The 23,451-nt window shown below is 38.5% G+C and overlaps 1 protein-coding gene across 1 annotated transcript in view; it reads right to left on the bottom strand.

Moving 5' to 3' along the window:
- KCNU1 (potassium calcium-activated channel subfamily U member 1) overlaps positions 1–23,451 on the bottom strand; it is a 68,247-nt gene that overhangs the window by 28,190 nt on the left and 16,606 nt on the right. Inside the window, exons 9-19 of the mRNA XM_088138795.1 lie at positions 23,101–23,192; positions 21,192–21,302; positions 20,169–20,274; positions 18,883–18,965; positions 17,879–17,948; positions 15,784–15,936; positions 14,591–14,703; positions 13,582–13,650; positions 11,558–11,644; positions 11,301–11,407; positions 7,313–7,421 (exon numbers count right to left, since the gene is read on the bottom strand). Coding sequence (XP_087994921.1) covers positions 7,313–7,421; positions 11,301–11,407; positions 11,558–11,644; positions 13,582–13,650; positions 14,591–14,703; positions 15,784–15,936; positions 17,879–17,948; positions 18,883–18,965; positions 20,169–20,274; positions 21,192–21,302; positions 23,101–23,192 — 1,100 coding nt within the window. The remainder of the gene's footprint in view (positions 1–7,312; positions 7,422–11,300; positions 11,408–11,557; positions 11,645–13,581; positions 13,651–14,590; positions 14,704–15,783; positions 15,937–17,878; positions 17,949–18,882; positions 18,966–20,168; positions 20,275–21,191; positions 21,303–23,100; positions 23,193–23,451) is intronic.

The raw sequence follows: 23,451 nt of genomic DNA, 5'->3' as shown, positions 1-23,451 counted from the left end.
ACCTGATCCACATGTTTACTTGCATGTATGACTTTCATATGCTAAAATAAAGTTTGCATAGATCCTCATTGTATGGATTCCTTATATATGAGCAGCTGCTCATGCATATGTATTTAACTGATTTTAATTATGCTTAATAGTGATGGCTGGGGTTGGGGAAGCAGAGGATGCATCATCTGGGATTAGAAACAGAATTCTACTTTGCTTGATACCCCATCCTATAAATGAATAATACCCCAGCATATTGCCTTACACAAAACACACTGCAAAGGTCAGAGGAAAATGGATGATAGGGTGGGTTACCTATAGAAGTTGTGGATCAATGAATATCTAATGTATATTAGTGCCATAAAAATTCGGATATTATAACTTCCACCCAATATCATAGAAAGTCATTAAAAGGTTGGTGCAGAAAAAGCTTGACCAGGAAAAATGAGTTGTCATATTAAGGTTGATGCATCTTTTTACAATAAGCCAATTTGCATAATTGCCTTGAGTTCCTTTTTAAGAAGAAATGATACTACTATCTATTTTGGAATGCCTCTTTCCCTAATACTTGCTGATTTTATACAAAACTTTACAAGAACGTGCGCATAAGTTTATAAGTGTGCAGGACCTCAATTCTGTATAGCATTACTCCAAAGTGTCTTTTATGGGGGAGGTAGCACTTTCGTCATTTGGGTACTAAACATAAAGGGAATTTCCATAATAAGGGAATAAAGAAGGCATGTGTAAGATCCGCCAGACCTTGGTGGACCAGGTTCCTGCTATACAGATGTTATTTTATATAATTTTAAATAATACAATTTTTTCATAATTTTACATATTATCACACTTTACATAAATGTGATATACCATCACATTTCTGTAATTTTAGATGTTATCCCATTTTATATAATTTTAGATACTACCTTATTATCTAGACATAGATTGCTCCTTTTGCACTCACCGATTCTAGTCAGGTTGTTTTATAGATGTATTTTAATTTATCTTAAATTATATTTACTGTCTTTTAAGATAGATTTATAAGTAGTCACAGAACACTCATGGACACATGGCTTGTACTGGTCTAAGACTGTAATAAACTGACTGACTGAGAAATAAAACAAAGGCGGCTATGATCAGCTGGCCTACCACAAAGTTAATGCATGGAACAGAACCTATGCTTGCTAAAACATTCAAGAATTTTTCTACAAAGGGACAGAAATCTTGTTTTTTCCACCTAAGCCCCAGCCTGTGTTCCTTAGAGCCTCAATTTCCTTCTTAATCCTCTTTCAATCTGTTTAAACTTGAGTCCCCAATCAGTAATTCAATAAGGGCCATTATGATGTGATTTATGATATGTGTGTAATTGTTAGAATTACTCTGGGTTATTAAAATATAAAGTGAGCATTGCCAGAGGGTTCTGTCATTTTCCACATCCTCAACACAGAATCAGGAACTGACCATATTATAAATAGGCAGGTTTGCACAAGCTAACTGGGCAGAACTAATAATTAGCTAACATCTATATGCATCTGGATTAGACTGAGTAAATTCAGATAATCAGCTTTTCCCCAGAGTGGTGTACAAGGAAATTCTACTTGGATATATGGGTTTTGCTGTGCCACAGATTTAGGGAAGAGTGGTTGATAGATAAGTCATGTGAACCTCACATGTATCACGACACAGATATCTATTTTTCCTCTCTCCTGTTATATTTCCTAAAATCATTGTATGCTAAGACAAAGATGAGTGACTTTCTTTTTTCTTTTGTGGCCAAGGGGAGGATTCATTTTTTTCTCTGCAGAAAATCATAGTACATGGGGATACGGTGCAAGAAAATCCTCTGATGGAAAAACAGGAAGAAAATAAAACAAAACAATGTTCTATATGTTATATTTATGGATATACATTGTATTTCTGCTCTTCAGCCATGTTTTGCCTATATATATATATATAGGACAGTCTCTGGGTGTTGGACTTAATGAGTGTCAAAGCCACTGTCCTGGATGAAGCCCAGAGCATCCAGGAGTACACCAGTAAGATGGCACCCAAAGAAGAGCTGCTGAGAGAATGCCTGAGGCAGCAGCAAACCTGGGAGGACGTTCAAGCAGAGAAAGTGCCATGGCAAGACAAGGTCCTTCATGGGATGTACCATCGAGAGATAGCTGAGGTGGCTGACACTGTGAAATCCTACCAGTGGCTGGAAAAGGCTGGACTAAAAGGCAGCACTGAGGCATTGTCATAGGAGCACAAGAACAGGCACTAAGAACCAGATTCATAGAAGGAGGGGTCTACCACACTAGAAAAGACCCAAGGGGCAGACTGTGCAGAGAGGCCTGAGACAGTCCAACTCATAGCGGCAGGGTGTAAGACGCAGGCAGGAGCAGCATACACTGAACGGCACAACCAAGTAGCCAGCATTGTGTACAGGAATATCTGCACAATGTATGGGCTAGACCCCCCCAAGTTCAGATGGGAGATTCCACAGAAGGTCATGGAGAATAACAGGGCTAAGATCCTGTGGGACTTCCAGATCCAAACAGACAAGCAGGTACTGGCCAATCAACCAGACACTGTGGTAGTAGACAAGGACCAGAAGGCAGCAGTGGTGATAGAGGTAGCAGTGCCAAGTGACAGCAACATCAGGAAGAAGGAGTGTAAGAAGCTGGAGAAGTACCAGGGCCTGAAGGAGGAACTAGACAGGATGTTGAAAGTAAAGACCAAAGTGGTCCCAGTGGCGGTAGGAGCACTCGGGGCTGTGACTCCTAAGCTGGGAGATGGGAATGGCTCCAACAGATCCCAGGAACAACATCAGAGATCTCTGTCCAGAAGAGTGCAGTGCTGGAAACGGCTCAGATACTGTGCAGAACCCTCAAACTCCCAGGCCTCTGGTAGAGGACCCAAGACTGAGGAAAACACATACTACCCATAGGGGTGAGAAGGGATAAATTATAGGCCTGAATTTCAAAGGCATCCTTAGTGGGAGCTCTTGAGGTTCCAAAACAGCAATTTGGAGACCATATGTGGCTTCTGGTTTGCCTATCCTGTTTCAGGATATAGCCCAGAAAGAAATGTGAAGGCTTTTCATGTTGCTACATTTTAAAAGATGGGAAAATGATTCAGTGGTCTAAAGAGAATCAAAGTGGAAGTGGATTCTATAGTCCCATTTTGGGCAGGCACTGAATCAATTCTATATTACCACATGCTGTAAACATCATGCAGCACTGAGAGAAGGATTGACTTCATACTTCACATGTCAATTTCACAAGGTTCAAGGTACAGCACAAATAATAAGATTTGTGACCACTACTAATTTGCTTTTTTGCTTATAAAATCAAAGTAATTTCCTTTCCCTCACAGATCCATTTCTCGGTAAAGTAGCCCCAAACCCACAAATGGTTGAAGAAAAGGCACACGTAATCACATTCCTACAGGCATTCATGAAAGGAAACAATCATGTCTTCACTCTTATGGAATTGTCCTGTGAAAGGCCTTCATGATGTGGGAGACACATTTTCCTGACTCATCTGGGGAGAAACAGTCCACAAAGAATATTTCTGACATTCCAAAGGCTACCTTCCTTCTAGTCTATTCATCTTGCATGGGTTTTCCACCACAGGAATACAGGCACTAGAATTTCCCCAAGCCCCATTGTGAGATAAAAACCAGGTGAGGTCAGAAGTTAAAGCCACCTTGTGTAAACTGACAAAAAAAAGTGTCTGTACGTGTGTGTGTGTGTGGGGGGGGGCTTTCTTTAATGTCACAACACATTAACTAACCCTGCCTGTCTTCCTTTTCTGGAGAACAGAGTTTTACACTTGTCCTTCACACAAATAACCCAAGGGTGGGAATTATTCAGAAAGCTCATGTTTGACACCCCATCTGTTCATTTCTGACAGCGATATATAATGTAAAGCTATAAAAACTTGAAAAATAATGCAACATAAAAAGGGATTGACTCGGCTCCAAGAGGCCATAAACGGTAACAAATACCACTGTGTGATTTATTTTGTGCTGTAATCTTTACAGTAAGTCATCTTTCAGACATTTCCCTGTGACAGGTTTTAATAATATTAATGCCCAGAGCAATCCAAATCATTGCCAATAGACATATTTATCAAACTGCCAATCCAAGTAAATGAAATTCTATAAGCAATAATGTAACATGTTAAAAGTGAGCTAATAAAACAAGTCAGCAGAGAAATATTACTTCAAAGAATTCTTCCCCTTCTCTCTCTAATCCATCCCTGAATGTTATACAGCCAAAATGCAAATCTTCCTTCTCTTTTGTGATTTATCACTCCAAAAATATCAGTGACCTTTTTGTAGACTCCTGCACAGCCTCCCTTCCCGTTCATAAAGAGCGCAATGCATTCTGCTGGATTAAGTGAAGGCAGAGCGCTCAGTTCTACTCCCACCCACACACCCCACCCCACTTGCCTTTGGACCTGGATGTGATGAATAGCATCAAAGAACAAGATCTTAAGAGCTGGAGATTTATGAAAGTCTGACACACCTTGGCTACAGTTTGGCAATCAACAGGTACTTAGAAGCAATTATCCAGATGTTAGATAAGTTTCAATTAAGAAGGAACACAAGTTTGGGTGGTGTTCTTTAAAACCAAACCAAAAAAAAAAAAACCAAGGAAAAAATAGCTTTTCTCTTTCATCTAACTCATTTTAATTTAATTTGATATTGGTGAAAGTTGGATGAGGAGATTTTAGAACTCTAGAAAGAGAAAAACAGCATGTATTTCTGCACCCATTTTATTTTTTTGTGTATGAAATGACAATTCCAATGTTTAAGGTGAAAATGTGACCAAAATAAACCTCAAAGCTTAATGGCTTCACCAAAAGGAGATTAACTAAATTTAGGGGGAAAATACCCACCCTTATAAAACAAAACAAGAATTACAGCTCTTGGTTATGTAAGAACCAGGCCACTATGGCTTGTTGAACAAACTATGGTTGAAAACAAGCCACATTCTAGTGAAATATGTGAAGCTCATGTTATCATTGTGCAGGTAGCGTTTCTGTCTCCCAGACAGTTCTTGGGTTTTCTCATGGTGATTCTGGAAAACAAAGGCTAAGTATGGTACAATGGTAGATCTAGTCTAATTTCAAAAACTCTTGTCAAATCCTTCTTTATCACCCTGTTGTATGAGGAGGAAGAGAAAGAGGAAGTGTGTGTGTGTGAGAGAGAGAGAGAGAAAGCGAGCGAGCGAGAGAAAACGAGAACATTCTACATCCTTTTCACAGTTTTGCAAGATTTTTGGCAGGGGCACAAAAATCTTATAAAATTTGTGAGATTTTGAACATTTTAATTAAAAATAATAATGTTGGCATCTGCAAGACAAACAGGGACAAGTACACCATAGTACCTTCAGGCACAATGCAGGCAAATGCTGACTTAAATGGTGCTCTTCAAAAGCTTTCAGTGATGGTGCAGAAGCCCACATAAAAGAAAACCTCAGGAATGGCTGATTTAGAATACAGTGAACTTTAGGGAAAAAAGAGAAAACAAGGAGAATAAGAGAAGGAAGAGAGAGGAGGAGATGATGAATCTTATGGGTGTTTACTGAGAAGTTCCATTCCATTCAGTGGCATTTCCAGGTAAATACCTATAAGACTGCAACCTCAGTGTAAGAAGTCCAAGTGTAATATGAATCCCATCTGATTACACTTGGACTTCTTACACTTATTTCTCTTATTCCAGTGTTGCTCATATATTTATCAATGTTTTTGGCCTCATAAAGACTAGAAACCTGGTATCTCTCTCACTCTCTCTCTCTCTCTCTCTCTCTCTCTCTCATCTTCTACAAATTAGCATAGAACCAACATTTGTGCAGAGTTTAAAATCCTGTAAGGTTCCAGATCATTAATGGCATCTCTAGTAAATACTGGTGGGACAGTTCCCCAACCCTGGAGATATCTCCTTTGCTGTAGAGCTGCCTCATTTGATGGCAAGGGTTAGCTTCCAATGGCCAAAGGAGCAATGATTTCCCACCATATTTGTTCTCATCTTGTGAGGGCTATAGAACATCTGACTTGTGCAAGTCTGCTCCACTTTTAAGTTAAACAGCTGCAAAGAATTCAGCAGTCTTTGTAATCCCCAAGGTGTAATCCCACAGTATGGAAACTCGCTTCTCTTAAATACCTCCCTCTGGCATAATTGACTTTTCATGCACATTTTAATAATGATATTTCAGCAGGTTGAGAAAGGGTTTTTTTCCCTTCTTTTTTGCTTCACATTATGTTATGGGCAGAAGAGGGAGGGGGCATTATAAACTTAATGATTCCCCTTTTGGTCAAATCGGCACAATGCAATAGCATGGATAAGTTTATCCATATACATTAGGGTAAGTTTCTAACTGAATGTGTCCCACAGACAAAACTGATTGTCAACAAATAGCTATAGAGAACCTGCATATTTCTCCCCTTTGGTCAAATGGCAGCTTGGAGGGGGGCGGGATTTCAAATGATGCTAAAACAGGAGTGAGCAAACTGTAGTCCCCAGCCCGTTTGTGTGGCTCCCATAGCACTCTCTGGTTATTATGGCTGAATGTCAGCAATACAATTGTTGAAAATTGGTGCAGTTTCCCACAATTTTGAGTTAGGAACATATGGAAACTGCAGTATAAATCCTGAAAGAGGCTTATAACAGAGTTCTCTTTTTAAGAATAGGTAACAGAAGGAGAAGGGGGAGGAGGGAAGAAAGAGGAGGAGGAGGAGGCCAACTTTACCCATTTTAAATCATTGCTTTATCCTTTGAAGCCCACAACAGCTTAAAAATGTTCATCATGGCTCCAAACTGCACAAATATTGCATTTCCCCTAATACCATGCTTCTAATCCTTTCTTTCTCATGGCTGTGTGTGCTATATATCACACATCCAATTAGTAGACAAAGGTACAGTTATGGCAGAAGATGAATTTGGTTGTTCCAAAACTCAATCTGTACCCTCATTGTTTCTATGCATGGAAATTTCTGTTTTAAGACAGTTACTCCCACAAAATAAACCACTGAGGGAGGAGGAGCTGGGAGGAAGGGGGTAAGAAGCTTCTTATCAGTTAGGCTTGAATGCAGTTTGATTTGGAATGCTCCTTGAAACATGGCATAGCACTCTGCTATTTTCAAATTAATTTCCATTACTAGTACTACCAGCCAACTCTAGCCCTCTTTTACCATCAAAAGCAAGTACCCAAACAACTTTTAAGACATGAAGAGAAGCAAAATCATATTTCTCCTGTTTTATTCCCAAATTATATGGGAATCGAGATCAGGAAATGGATTTGTAACATAAAGAGGACTCAGTCTAACTCTCTTACCTGCTACTGCTTGAGTAAAAATCCAGGAAGGAGAGGATCCCAAGGGACCGTGAATGTGCTATCTGTTCATCTGAACTGCTCATATCACTATGTATGATTGTTTTCTTCCCTGAAATGAAAATTATCAAGAGGGAATTCCTTCTTTTCCTTGTATCAGGTCAACAGCCTCTATTCTGCTCAAGCTATTTTGGCTACCTCCTCATAGCAAGAACATGGAGAAGTTCCTCAAGTAATGCTAATTTGGTAAATTATCAAATCAAATGCTGTTGTTCAATCTATTAGTCCACCCAAGTCTGGAATATTTATCAATACAGCCAATGACAAGAAGCCATTGAAAGGCTTTTCCTTCTCATAATCACCACTCCTCCCTGATTATCTACCTGTGTAATGGCTAATTGTCCTAAAGAGTTAAGTTCTCCTTCTTTGCCAAGAAGGGATTGTGAGGAAAGACAACTGAAGCTGCTGTTTGAAGTGGCTGATGATGAGAAACCAACTGAAGAAGGATTAGGATAGCTACATCATGAGGGAATCCCTTGTATAAATAGGATTAAGAATACCAGGTGGAGAAGTGGAGAATGGAAGATGACCAAGAAAAATAAGCAATAATCTTTGCTTTGCAAATTGATAAAGTAAATGGATATTGCTGCTAGTGAGCGATAGCTGTCACTGTCTCATTCCTCTGTTGCCTTCTTCATGGCAGAAAGAAATAAAAAGTAAGTGATAGAGAAGCAGCAACTGTTTATAATAATGATGAGGAAGAGATAAACTGAGTGAAAGAAAACTGCATCCTTAGCTAAGTGGTACAGTACATATTTTGCATAGAAAAAGCCACTAGTTCAGCTTTTAGTTCACCACCTGGAGATGGAGAAGACTCCAGCTCTTGAAGAGCCAATGCCTATCTGCATAGATAGCACCAAGCTAGGTGGCTCCTATACTAGATTTAGTATAAAGCAATTCCTTTCATTTCTATGGCTGAGGTTATAATCCCAATATTTCGTTCAATACAATAATAATATCACAGCTGATTACTGTATATAATCATATCTGTTTAGATCTGATAGAGCAGGTAAAAAAGTGAAGACTGTTACATAGAGTTGTTACAAATCAACCATGCCACTTACTTTCCAAATGGCCACAGCGAATTTGCAACTCTACATCGCAAATGGATGTTGGAGTACAACTCTAATGAGCCTTTGGTGCTAGACGTGCTATCGAGGACTGATGAGATTGATATCTGAAATACCAGGTGGATAATAGGTTGCCCACACCTGAAATAAGCCATTAGGGTAGGGTATGGGGAGGGGGGAAGCCTGTACAATTTTAATTTTAAAATTAAAAATGTAACACATGTCATGAACTGGCAGGATCTGACTGGCCTTCTCTAGGCTCAGAAGCTAAGAGGTTTCAGGCCTGGTTACTACTTGGATGGGAGACCATAAGGAACATATCAAGGCTGCTGACTAGTCTGGAAAGTCCAAATCTGTCCAAGAAAAAAAGCAGTAGCAAACTACGTCTGCAGTGTTGCCAAGAAATTACCTGAGTTTGTTTATGAAGGCACCAGGAGTTAAGATCCACTCACAGAAATTTTACCTTTTACCTTTAATATAATCTGTCATATAATGTCTGATGTATCCTATAGTATCAGATTCTTCTGCTGAGTTCCATGTATAAATAAGAAAACACACTGAGTTGTAGGAAGTTTCTGTCATACAGTGCCGTTGATTACAAACTTCTCTTGTGAATTCTCGAGAAATTGCCCTATACTTCCGAAAAGTATTGCTGTAGTATTTATCATGAATGGATGTTTAAAAAAGCCTACAGGTATACATGTTCCAAAACCTCAGCTTCTCTTATTGCAATTCTGTGCAATTTGCAAAGGAAATGAAATAGCTAAGTTACCAGTGAGACTTGCCTGCCATCTGCTGTTCAGTTAAGAGATAAATTGTTATTTATAAAAAAACACTTGAAGAAAAGCATGGCTAAAAGAGCTTGTTGTTGTTCAGTCGTTAAGTCATGTCCAACTCTTCGTGACCCCATGAACCCTATCGTGCCAGGCCTTCCTGTCCTTCTCTGCCTCCCTGAGTTTGCTCAGTTTCATGCTCATTGCTTCCGTGATGCTATCTAACCATCTCATCCTCTGCCTTCCTCTTCTCCTATTGCCTTCAATCTTTCCCAGCATCAGGGTCTTTTCCAGAGAGTCCTCTCTTTGCATTAGGTGACCAAAGTATCTGAGCTTGAGCTTCATTATCAATCCTTCCTATGAGCAGTCAGGGTTGATTTCCTTTAAGATTGACTAGCAGTCCAGGGGACTCTTAAGAGTCTTCTCCAGCACCACAGTTCAAAGGCATCAATTCTTCAGCGCTCAGCCATCTTTATGGTCCAGCTCTCACAGCCATACATTACTACTGGAAAAACTCTTAGAAAAGAGCTTAACTAGTACTGAATTGCAGGGGAAGTTGGCTTTGCTTAGAGCTTCAAACCATATGGAAGATGGCTATTCCTGGTAGAACAGCTCAACCTGAGCTTGTGTGTCTGAGAATGGTAAGACACAACTGGCCAACTGAAGTGCTTCAGTAATGTCACTTCCATTTAGGGCTGAGTGACAGGGAGAAGATAATTCTTTCTTTTTTTCCCCCAAGAATCACCAAGAAAGAAATTATCATGAAATATCAGGAGACTTCCATCAATTCCCTATAGGTGTATGATTGCTGACTGGCTAGCTACTCTTTCTGACCTTTGCAGCCTGTTCCAGAGAATTAGCCAGTCAGCAACTGCATGCTTGACTAACACTGACGGAAGCACACTCTGCCTTCAGGACTATTTTCCAACAATTACTGGGCAGTGTAGATAGAAGTCTTTACATACCTGTGGTATAGTCTCAAATGAGTTAGAACCCCCTTCAAAATGCAACAAACCATTATTAACTGATACCTTATTACTTAGCAAGAGTGTTGTCTGTGCCTCTGTAAATGCAATCTATCTTGCAAAACTTTGAAATACAAGAATGTCTCTGCATGACAGTGGTGAATTATTTTTGCCATGCTTGGTTAGAGTCATTTCCAGAATTTGTCCCCTCAGTAATGAATGTTGTCTTGAAAGATGATGGTAAGAAAGTTATCTAAATAATCTGACCCATTTATCATGAAGGCTTTCTTTCTTTCTTTCTTTCTTTCTTTCTTTCTTTCTTTCTTTCTTTCTTTCTTTCTTTCTTTCTTTCTTTCTTTCTTTCTTTTTCTTTTTTTTGGTGCTTTCGAGTTAGTGTTGACTCTTGGCAACCGCCTGGACAAGTCCCTGCAGTTTTCTCGGCAAGGTTTTGGAAGTGACTTGCCCTTACCTCCTTCCTAGGGCTGAGAGAGAGGGACTGGCCCAAGATCACCCAGCTGGCTTTGTGCCTAAGGTGGGACTAGAACTCAGCTCATCATGAAGGCAAGAACTGTACAAACCTGTCTAAATGAACAAATATTTATTTTTTCCTCCACAAAGACAACCACCTCCTCCTCCTCTCATTCTCAGGATGCTTTGGAATATTTCGCTAGACTTCTTGAGTGTTCTTTATTGTTGTGATGAGACAGATGATGTTAATATTCTTTGTTTAGAATTACACACATCTCTCCATCTCTCTTAACAGCATCCTGGCTGACTATAGCTTCTGATCCAAAACAAATCCTATGGGAGCAGTTTCCTCATGATGTTCTCTTGGGGTGCAGTTGAGTCATCAAAATCAGGGAGCATGCAGGCAACCGGAGATATGAATGCACAAAGGGTGAGATGACATTCACATATATTTATCAGCTATTTTGTAACTAAGTAAGTGACCCATCCATGAGAATTTCACCCACATTTTCTTCTTCTTAAAAAAGATCAGAAATGATTTATTTTTCATAACATAGCATGGGAATAGTAACAAGAAATGCAGAAGACTTATGCATCATGGAACTAGCAATTATCTGTCAATACATTAAAGCTACTGAAATGAAAATTAAATTACCAGAATCTAGGACTGGTTTTTTCACACTTTTCCCTTTGCAATGACACTTCACAATGAGCTCTGGATTGGTAATCCCACTGTGGCATTGTGTACAATAATAATAAGCTCTGGAGAATAAAAGTGGAACAAAAAAATAGATTAGGCAGAGCAGCTGAGAAAACAGACAAGATAGCTTTATTTCATTTCTTCATGTTCAGTGGTAATAAACCACTTTTCGATATGCCCCCAGTTGAATGGAAATAATTAAAGGAGATTACCTTCTGAGTTCCTGGACAGATGCAGCAATGAAAAAGCCCATTGTGTTGTGATGCATTTTAATTATGGAAGATGGGTTGATCAGGATGCTATTGTTAAATAGTATATTAATGATATGGGTCAGTATTGCCACTTTTCTCTTAATTTACTACCTACAGAATATCATACTTCTAATTCATGCAAAAGAAAGTAAAGCTGAATTAACATGGAAGGGAAAATATGCAGAGCATGATTTCTGCCATTCTTTCCAACCCCTTAAGCATAGCTCTCCTCTGGGACACATGATCAGGACAGGAAGGAGGAATCAATCAATCAATCAATTAATATATTTATATTTATATAGCCACTCATCTCACAGAATGTGACTCTGGATAACTTACAATAAAAAAAGATGGTGTTGGCAGCATTGTGTGCTGTTGTTCAACTGACTCTTTGTGAGATTTTATTCTCTCCATAGCTCCTGGATTGATCCTGCCCATTTTTCTCAACCACCAATAAATTTGGTTTATGTTCAGATTTGGGGGAATCATGATGCTGATGGAACAGCGAAGTCCCAACCTACTTTACATAATTTCTTTTCAACATTCCATTGGGTCTAAAAGAATAAAAATGTATTCAGAGTGCCAATTACAATCAGTTGACTTCATGGCCTCTGTCTTTTCAAACTAAATTACTAGAGCTGTATGAAAATTCAATTTGAAATTCATTTTCAATAAAATTTGATTAAATCCGTTCTCTGAATCTTGATTTGGATGGCATCAGTTGCCTTCAAATCAGTCCAATTCAAGGGCCTTGTGTGCATACACAGAAAGACTTTTTCTTAAATTAACTTTCCAGATTTAAATTACTGAGAAATTATAGTTGAAGGATCTAAATGAGTCAGATTGCTTTCAAATCAATTTTGATTTGGCATGATTCACATATCCTTAACATTCCAAACTTGGTAATTTAGTTCTTAATCAAAAATATGTATAGGGCATGTGGGTAGATTAGTGCAAGAATCAGATGTGATCTATCAACTGAAGTCAATAGGATGGGCTAGTCAACATGTCCTAAATCCATTGATTTCATCACATCTATCCTAGGCATGAATTTATTTGGACACAATCTTATTTATTTTTAAACAGTACAATTAATTTGCTATATTCAAAATATTAAAATTCAGAAAACATTTATCATATTGAAGCGTTTTCCCCCTTAAATAGTGGTTTGCATTTTTATAGTGAATGTGAATATTTACTTGCTTTCCCTGTTCATTATATGTCCCAATAAGGCTGTCCTTAACAGCCCTTTATAATATTCCAGTGGGGAGGTAGAGAAAACACCAGCATAGGTCTCATTGGTTTCTGAAAACCATTTGGGTCCCAGATAATCTCCAGAGTCTCTGAAATAGCTTTATAGCCCTGGAATAAAGCCTATTTCAGCAGTACTTATTTTTTTCCTTCTGCTACCATATACCATATACAGACAGTCCTCTACTTACAAACGGGTTACGTTCCAAGAGGCTGTTCATAAGTCCATTTTGTTCATAAGTCCAACCAAGTAAAAAGCATACCTCCCAATGTGCAATGGTGCTGTCAAGCATATGCATGTGGCATGCCATAAACTAACCCTTTCCCACATTCCCCCGCCTTCCAGGACCTTATAGGCTGGAGTTGTGGACAGGTTTGTTCATACTGGCAAAAGTTTGTAACTTGAAAATTCGTAAGTAGAGGACTGTCTGTAGCATATACCATATACCAAGCCCATAACCTGGCATATCGCAGAGTCCCAAGAGATATGATGGATTAGGTTTTCACAAATTTGACCCCAGAACTAAGATTTTAGGGCCACCACCTTTGCTCTATGAAATACTTTCCATTCAGCTATATATTCCAAAGTCCCTACAGGCAGCAAACAAAAATGAGTTAAGCAAGCTTGGACTATTATCAACAGATTCTAGGCAACATAGTGTGGCCACAAACACATTCAGACAAAAGAATGGGTGGAGTTATTAACCTGATACACAGAGAGGTTCAAGCATCACCTGTTTCCTTGATTGCCAGATCGAAACTCAATAGCAAGAAGTATGAGATCCAGCTTCAGAAAGCACAATCTTAAACACAAGGAGATACGTTCAGGTTAAAAAAAGGGGGGGGGCACACAAACACACACAAGAAAAAAACAAAAAACAAAGAGGTAAGGTTGGGAATATTTCCCCATTATTAAAAAATAAGCAGTCTTTAACTTTGATGTGGTCTTGTTTTCTGGCTTCTTCAAGCATGGTGGGAACCATCCAACCAGGATCCTCAGTGACCACGTTTCCGGCAAGGCATAGAATTGTAAAAACAGGACCTTGGATAGTTCCATGTGTGTCCTATTGGCTAAGTTTCTCCTCTATTAGAATCAGTACGTTATCTCTGTCATACTCTGAAACCATATATAGAAGGCTAGAATCTGTATGGTGATCAACTCCATCCTATCCGGAGGAACTTTAAAGAGCTCCTATTGCATTGTTTTGTCTCCATGGTTGGCAAGATATAGGATGAGCCTGAAGCAGAATATCTGGGTGCAATGGAGAGGTGTGTCTTCTGGCTAGAAAGTTCCTGAAAGTAGAACCAACTGATCTTCCTTTGAGGACTTGTTTCTATGTCTTATGGCGCACATCGTAAAGTCCAAAGATTGACACTCATAAGGCTTGAAGAAATATGACTTTAACATGCCAATGAATGTTCAGATCTCAGAAACTTGGTATAATTATCAAGCTTAGCAGGGCTAGAATTGGTTTAGTTCTGGGAATCCAAAATATGCAATCCAAAATCTCACAGTGAATAAATTGTGGGATCTAAATATACTAAACAAGTCCCTATGTGCAGCAATAACTTTATTCTGATGATTGGGATGGTGGAGGGACTTTTGGTCCAGAATTAACATGTCTGAATAGTAACTTGTCCAGGGGGTGAAAATCTGGAAAAGTTTAAGTGGCAAAGAAAGTGGAATTTAAAGTGGAAAATTAAGGAATTGGGATAAGGGAGTCAAGATAGTGAAGAACTTACCGGCAAACTTCTTTGAAGGACATGCCAACAAAATCATTGGAAAGAAGCTGAGTCATCACTTTATAGTTTTGGCCTTCTATTTCATGCTGGTACTTAATCAAAAAATCCATATTCTGTAACAAAAACAATTATTAATTGGATCCCCTGTGGCAGGGTTGTTATCTAAATTGGGCAACAATCAGTTCTAATAATAATTTATCCTGTTAGGTCTTCAAATGAGAAATATCAAGTACTTGATAATCAGGATGTACCAACAAAGCTGTATCATTCCAATGAAGATTATACAAAAAGATGCACATTAAGTCACGACAGTCCCAATAAAAGAGGTTATCGAAATCTGTGGCGCTGTGACCCTCTAAAATCTAAAATAGTATTGACCTTTCTCACGACAAATTTAGAAATCTGTTCTAAAAAGTACAACTTAACCAATATCAAAGGGAAATCCTTGAAGAATGCAGTGGTTTGGAATATGAGTATCAGAAAAAAGATTTCATATAATTCCCTTTGAGGTGGATGTGATTTGTTGATAGTAAAAGGTGTTTGCTTTACACAGAGAATTGAAGACATAAGAGAAACAAGTTGTTATCCCCCTTAGACATGGATGGTGAAAGGAAGAGCAGTGTGCAAGGGTTAAAGAAGAGGATGGGAAGTGATCCCAGTTCATACACATGACTATCAGGCAGAAAGATTGTGAAAGATATTACATGGTTCTGGTAAGGGTAAAAGTGGGTGGCAAAATGTCCTCTGACCTGTAGTCTTATTGGAGGAGAATCAACTTTTACATAAATTCATAAATATGAAAAAGATAAATCATAGCTGAATTCTAGTAGTACCTCCCCAGAAAAACTGTGTGTATGTGTTTGTATACGTATATGTAAACATACATATATTTCATTTTTATAGAGCACCATTGTAGTATCCTTGAAGCTGTTAAGCAAAATAGTAAAACAGAATGGTAAAACAGCTCCAGATTAATATTAACATCCAAGGTGAACATCAGGGGGGAAAAAAATCCACCTTGGAGTTCAGCTGGAAATATCTGAGATGTTTCTTTTCCCAATTCCCTAGAAAAAGAGATTGCTGCTTTGATGAAATCTACTTGAAAATTTGCTAATCATTTTATTCAGGCATTTACCCAATGCTACTGTATGGCAATTAGGTCAAGGTGGATTAAAGAGGATGAAGAGATGTACCTGGATATCTTCTCTAATGAATAGACTGGTCAACAATGTGGTCAAACCTGGAACCACACAACTCTGGGCTATTAACCCAAGTTTGAGCTCAGCAAAGCAGATGATACTATCTCCTTTTCTCCAGTCCCATCCAGGGAGCTTTGGCAAGTAAACCTAATTCAGGAGGAAACAGAGAGCAATATAAAAAAAATAAGAAACAGCAAAATCATAAGTTTTTCATTATAAGAGGAGGAAAAAAAATCTAGTCCACAGTCAAGAGTGTTGTTCTTGGGATGACTGGGGCATTATGATTATATATAGTTTAAAATTATATTATGCTATACCATTAATATAATATAATTGTATATTATATTATATTATATTATATTATATTATATTATATTATATTATATTATGAAAGAGAGTGTGCCAAGGTTCTGAAATAAATGTTCTTTTAATAAGAAAACATTTGTTATAAAAATTAGGTCAGATTTCTAAATCACTCAGCCTCATGAACCTGTAATTATTTGATCTGGCAGTCACACTAAAAGCAATGCAAGTAGTATAAAGTTTGATGAAGACTTGGAAAACATGGAATACAATGTTTCATAATGACCTCATTCATAAACACCATCTGTGTCCGCAGCAGATGAGGGTAGTAGCACTAGGAATAAAGGTTGTGGAATTGCTTTTAAATGGTGGCATCAGTACACGTGCCATAGGCTGATCACTTTTGTCCTACTGGAAGTCTTCCTTACAACTTCCAGCCAGCTGTTTTCCTCCAAAATGCTCAACTCTATCCCTGACTTTCATTTTTCTATTCTAACAGATAACTAACATTCCATGAGTCCTGAGCGTGTACATTCTTATGAGCCTTTTTTGTAACTAAAGTGCTGCTTCTCCCTTTTCCAAAAACATTTATTTTTCTATTCCAGGATAACTGTGTGGTTTTTCTTGTCTTGGTTTTGGTCAGTGCTCGTCATCTGAGATCATGATCAGGGAAGTGTTTGTCCTTCTATAGTATGAGTTGGCTGGCAGTGGCTCATGTCTGGCTGAGCCAAAGAGGAGGAAAACCAGATGGGATTCAATTAGACTACCAAGGAGAAGGTTCAGTAAGGATAAATAACCAGCAAAAGAGGGAGAAACAGCTCCATGAGACTTTACCAAGGCCATGGTGGTTTGTAAGAGGGGAATAGTTGAACGATACTATGGTTTTGAACTGTAGTGCCCTTTTAAGGAGCTTTTCCTGAAGGACTGCTGTCTCTGAGCCAGCCTCTCAGAACTGGGAGATTCCTTCCCATTGAGTTTAATAACTACTGCCATTGAACTGGTATAATGCTGTCTGTAGATCTGTATGGGTTTTGTTTCTGAATGCAAGTAGGAGAGTAAAAGCCATTTTTGTCTATACATAACTAAAGGTTATATTTTTCTTATTTGGAGAGTCACTCACACCCTGGTTATCTCATGTTTGGATTACTGCAATGTACTGTATGTGGAGTACCTTTGAAGACCATCCAGAAGCTACAGCTGGTCCAGAATTCAAAGGCACAAGCAGTGATGGAAGTTATCACATTTAAACCTCTTGATTGCATAAGCTGAAGTACCACTTATCTTCACTTGTTTCTGCAGGGTGGCTGCCCTCCAGGGTGGGTGTCCTCCAGGTCCTATCCAACAATGTCATCTTGCAGGACCCAGGAGGTGCGCCTGCTTGGTCACAGTGCCTGCCCCCTAGAATAACACCTGCCCCAGAGATTCATGCAGCTCACAGTCTTATGAGATTCTAGTTGTTCTCCCAGGCTTTGTGTAGACCCTTTTAATGAGTTAGTTTAGGTTTCTTTAACTTAAGACTTGACATAGAGGGAGATGGGAAATTTTCCTTTAGAGTCCCTGCTGGTGGAAGGCTTGGCAGTAGGTATGGCTAAAATGAATTCTACAAGACAGAAAAAAGATTCTGCTTGGAAAACCTTGGGGTGATAGTATCAGCTCTCCAACGCATAATGAGCTGCTATATAAAACCAGGGCTATCTAGAAGATACAAGAAGGAAGGAAGGAAGGAAGGAAGGAAGGGAGGGAGGGAGGGAGGGAGGGAGGGAGGGAAGGAGGGGAAAAACCCAACCTTATTAGAAGACTGGATGATTTGTATTATAACTCTGGTATTTGGAAAATGATTCTTGATAGACAGCACCCTGCATGAAAAATAAAGCTGTTGTCAGTGTACATTGTGGGGAGGGGGGTTGTCAGAGTATTAAGAGTCAATAATATTAGCTACACTAAGTGAACCATGAGAATAAATTTGCCACCAGCCTAAGTGATGAAGAGCAACATCAGAAACTTCAGATTGGATTAGCTATGGAGAGGCATCCATCTTTCACAGACAATTGAGCCCTAGTTTCCATGGAAGTGTTGAGCCTATCTTTAAATTGTGCCACTTAAGATTGCAAGTAGACCTTATATCATGGAATGCCTCCCCATATTTATTGATTAGGGGAGGAGGGAAACAACTAGAAAACCAGCATGTTCATGAGTGAAAGCATCATGCAACACAGTTTGTTCTGGATCCCAGAAGAAAAAAAATCATTTCTAACAATATAAAATTATCACAACTTTTTTTTACTTCCTTTTTCAGTTACTCAGACATATCTCTTCATGGTTTGTATGCACTCTCACTCACATTCTCTGTCACACACATACTCTTATTTATACAAATGCAATGAAGTTCTTTAAATTATTTCTAAAATGCTAACCCTGCATTGCTATCTTTGCAGAAATTTCCTATTTCTCCTAACGAGGGGCTCCAAACAGTTGACCTCCATATATATTCATCTAGGTATCTGGAGGTTGTACAAGTGGAGAACTTGTGAAGTTCCAGGTATTGCTAACTACAACTCCCAGTAGCAACAGCCAGTATTGGCTAATAATCAGGACCACTGGAAGTTAGAGCTGAGCAACATTTGCAGGGCCATTAATAACATGACAAGAGTTATGAAATCATCTAGAACCAGACAAACTTCCTTGCCAGTTCCAATGTTTAAAAAATTGGTAAAAGGGCATTGAGGGTCATCTCCGATTCAATAACGAAAAGCAGCAATGAGAACAGGTCCTCTTTAGATCCTGCCTTACCTCATGATGTTGGAGGTATCCTCCATATAAGGATGGACAGAACATATATCAGCTAAAATGAGGCACGCTTCAGCACTACCCATCTATATTCCAAGGAGAGAGGAGAAAATATTGGAATATGATGCCTATACAATAAACAGCAATATTAATTAAACTACATAGATTGTATTTTCCAAGAAAACAGAATAGGATTGCATCTAATGCCAGGCAGATATATTCTCCTTTATCTTTTTTTGGGGGGGGGAGGGTAGTTTTCATTTAATTTTCTGAAAAATAATTCTTTCCAATTATGAATTTTTATGGTATTCTTCAACTTATTTTAATTGCAAGGTGGCCAGAAGTGTGTGTGTGAATGTCCTGCTCTTCTTTGTGCAACCATGTCATGTCAACTTGCAAATTCCCTGGCTTCTGATACTTCCATTAAATCCAAAGGGAAGATATTAGGAGGGAATTCTCCCTGTCCAGCCACTCTTTTTCTCTCCTACAAATTTGGTGGAGAATTTCAAAAGATTATTTAGCCCAGCTGTAACTCTATCCTAAATATTGCAAAAATATACTTGATAATCCCTCATCTAACACATTGACATGGTTCATACAGAACTCTAAAGCATGATCTGCTTAACAGTTATTGGTTGAAGAGGCCACAGTGGACTAAGAAATTGCCAAAACTGAATTTTCATTTGTAATTTCACAGCAGGGGCAAATTCTTAAATGCAGGGAAAGTAATCATATTCATTTAACCAGTTTAATTTTAATTTCATTTAAATTACATCAAATTTAGTCTGTTGTGTCCCTACCCATTCTTCACACTACAATTTGGAGCACACCCTCAAAGGCTAAATGTGATCTGCACCCGCCCTCCCCCCACCCCAAAGCTGCACACCATAAATTACAGTTTATAAGTCATCGTTACATAGTAAGCCGCTTTTGGTTACTGTGTTAAGAAACAGCCAACAGAACGTTATCATTGACTTTGCAATTTAGTCTCCATTGACAACTATTGTGCCTGATTTGCACCAGTCAAATATGTTTAGTGAAGAATAAAATGACAGGTACGGACATTCCATGTGCAAGTGCTTAATGCAGCAATAAGAACAATGTTTCTTTAATGCTGGTAGTGGAAGAATGATCTTCTCCAGCATTTCATTGCAGAGTCCAGTTTAGGGGGTCACAGGACAGGCCTTATGACACACCATATCCTCCTTCGACATCTATGCCTGACATACCACCATCTATCCCATTCTGTCTACACAAGGGTGTAATGTTCCATCAAATGCTGTCCTTACATTAACTCTCAGAAGATCCTTACTATTCATGATAGAACCTTGGAAGAAAGTGGTATACGCAGCGTAACATTTGAATACAGTTTCCAGTTCCAGGGAAGGGGGATTTCTAGATAAGAAAAATATTTGGAGAGAGAATAAAGGCAACTATCAATTCTTGAGAAAACAATTACCCTTCCATATACCTACATATGGGTGTTACAGACTTTGCAAACTTGTTGAAAGAAGTACTACTTGAGTCATGCAGCCTAAAGATGCACTGCAGCAGTCGTGGTCTAACCCTATTCAATGCTGCTATCCAAAAGCACGCTGACCTAGGAGTAAATCCTATTAAACGGCAGTGAACATAGAAACAACATAACAATAGAATGTTCTATGGCTTGGTTGGCTGCATGTTTGACAACTGTCTGTTTGTGTGTACTGACACAAATGTGTAAGGCTCCTTCCTATGAAGGTGAGACCTAATCAGCTCAGAGGCTTACCTTGGGAAGGGGCAAATCATCATGGAGGGAGAACTACCTGTTATGATTTCCCAACCCTCTCACACATACTTGAAGACATCCTAGGAAGGACAAAGCATTTAAACTATGCCATTCAGGGGGAAAATATTCCTGCATTTATTTCAGTTCAAACATCCCAGTCTGGAAGAGCCCAAATAGGATGGGTTCCCTCCTGATGTCTTCCCTTTGGATTTAACTGAAGTATAGGAAGCCAGGGAGGGTAATACAGATTACTGGAAAGAAGGCTGTAGAGGGAAAGACAAGACCTTCACAGACACCCATTGGCCACCTTAGAACTAGGTGGCCCTCTGCACATGAGGCTTTTGCCAAAAGTATCTCCTTCATTTTTAAACCAAAGTATCTTTTGTCAAATAGAATGAGAACAGTAGGAAGACATGCAGAAATGCAGATTTTTTTAAAAAAAAATTCTGCACAGTAGAATTATCCACTGCATTTTTGTCAGATTTTCCTGGTTTGGAGAAGGAATGGGCTATAGGGCTTAGAGTAATAGTACTGTAATACTTACTCTCCTAGAAAGATAATCTCAGTTGCAATTTCTCCTCTGTCCTGAGCTAGGAAGTCACTTAAGAAAGCAGTTACACTAGTCAGAGTGATATTGCCACAAACAACAATAAACCTACAGAAAGAAGACACATTCACAGCTCACTGTCTTGTTTTCAAGAACCAAGATGATGATTGGCATCTCACTTAGAAGACAGTGGATTTTATTTAACAATGTTTTTTTTTTCTTGTTTTCTAAACTACTCTGGGAGGAAACATGGTATAGAAATAAAAATAAGCAACAAAATAGCAAGGTGACAATGAGAAGTGCATTAAAGTGCACTCAGTGAATCAGAGAAAGTGCCCTCATATAAAGGTACATATGAATATCTGATACCGACTCTTCATTTTTCTTTGGCTATGGTCTTCTGGCATTTCTTTTTAAAGTGGTTGTACTTTTTCAGGCAGGTAAAGCCACATTTAACAAAAAAGTTTTTAAAAGTGGTTTACATTTTCAGCAGGTGGGCCTTTAAGAAAAACTAAGAAACAGGACCAATTAGGTGAGATGGTTTCCCATGATGGCAATATTCAGAAGAAAACGTTCAGTAGAATGGTGATATGCTAATCCTGCCCATGAAGTGTGGCATAACATGCCTATCATCAATGACAGAGGTGTGAGAATGGTATCTGACATTTATTCCTACAGTCTAGGGTTGGGATGTGATTCTTGAACATCCCGTGCTTATGATGCAGGCAATATATGTTGGGAAGAAAAAGATCTGTTCTCAAGAAGGGTTGATACTTGTAAAGTATGTGCTAGGGAAGAAGAAGAAGATAAAGATCCTCCTTTTTTCAATGCATAACAATGCAATGATTAACACTGGAATTCCAGCCCAAACTGGATAATCCCCATTTCAGGGATAGATGAACGTGTCAAGCCTGGTTATGCTTTCTTCCTTAGCTTTGCAATCTTCAAAAACAAAATGAAATCAAAAAGTCCTTAAAATGTGCAATCATTTCAGTGTACACCTTTCTTAAATCATTTATTTTCCTTCTTTTCTAACAGGGATGTTTGATTGATAGATAGATAGATAGATAGATAGATAGATAGATAGATAGATAGATAGATAGATAGATAGATCCGTGTGTGTGTGTGCGTTTGTGTGTGTGTGTGTGTGTGTCTGTCTGTCTATCTATCACCATCTTTGTCCAGAAGGAACACATTTCTCCTCAATGTAATTTCCAGGAATCAAGCTTGACTTACTCAAACCTTTACATTTTTATACTGCTTTACTGCAAAATAATTGTCTCTATAAAGTCATTTTTTTTCCAGTTTGGAAGTCATATGTAATAGATATTCATGCATTTATTTATAAAACAGCTTTCCCACTTTGGCCTCACTAAGTTTGATTTTGACACTGGACTGACACATTCTGCTGTCTTTATACGGTACACTTTGAGCCAGTGTGGTACAATTGTTAAAGTGTTGAAACCCATGTTCAAGTCCACCCTCCACTCACTGAATGACTATCTATCTTTGTCTCAACACAACCTACCTCACAGGGCTATTGTTATGGGGAAAAAATAGGAGGAGGGTATATGATGCTTATTAGTTTGAGCTCCAAAATAAAAAGTGGGATATATATCTAATAAATTAGTTAATTTATGTAACCTGATTACTGTATTAAACTATTTTCTCAGTTTGTACAATACATTAAACTACCCAAACAACAATGTTAACACAAAAGCACCAACCATATCTAACAATAACCAAGCTAAACATGATAGGTCTTAAATTGATTTGATTAAGTATATTGTGTGAACAAACTCAATCTATCCTAGCAACAGAGATATAATCCAGTAATGCCATTTGCAGTAAATGTCCATATTTAGAACTATAAAAATGCAATGAGGATGACATAAAAATTACTTACTTTCTGCCTTTCACAAATACATAGGAACCCGTGTAGAGCCTTCTACTTCCAACAATATCTGCTATTTCAGGCACCAAATTTGCAAAAAGGATCTAGGTAATGGGAACCCAGTTTCAGTAGTTTTCCAAAATTCATACAAAAGATACATTTTTTCCATAGCAACTCAAACTGCATTTCAGGAAAAGTATGCCTTCATTTTTTAAAAAAATTAATGAACAATTCAGTATATAAGTAGCCTTTCCCAACCTATTCTCCAGAGGAGTAGACTAAAGTTCCCAGAATTCTGATGTAGAATGACTGTTTATTTAAATTTAATGGCTACCCACATCCAGTGGACTCTAGTTTGACTGT

Source organism: Python bivittatus, unplaced genomic scaffold, assembly GCF_059951505.1.
Source record: "Python bivittatus isolate LINGU-HERP-01145 unplaced genomic scaffold, Pbiv_v1 ctg000320_np1212, whole genome shotgun sequence".
In the NCBI taxonomy this organism is placed as follows: Eukaryota; Metazoa; Chordata; class Lepidosauria; order Squamata; family Pythonidae; genus Python; species Python bivittatus.
This window is presented reverse-complemented; position numbering and strand designations above follow the sequence as displayed.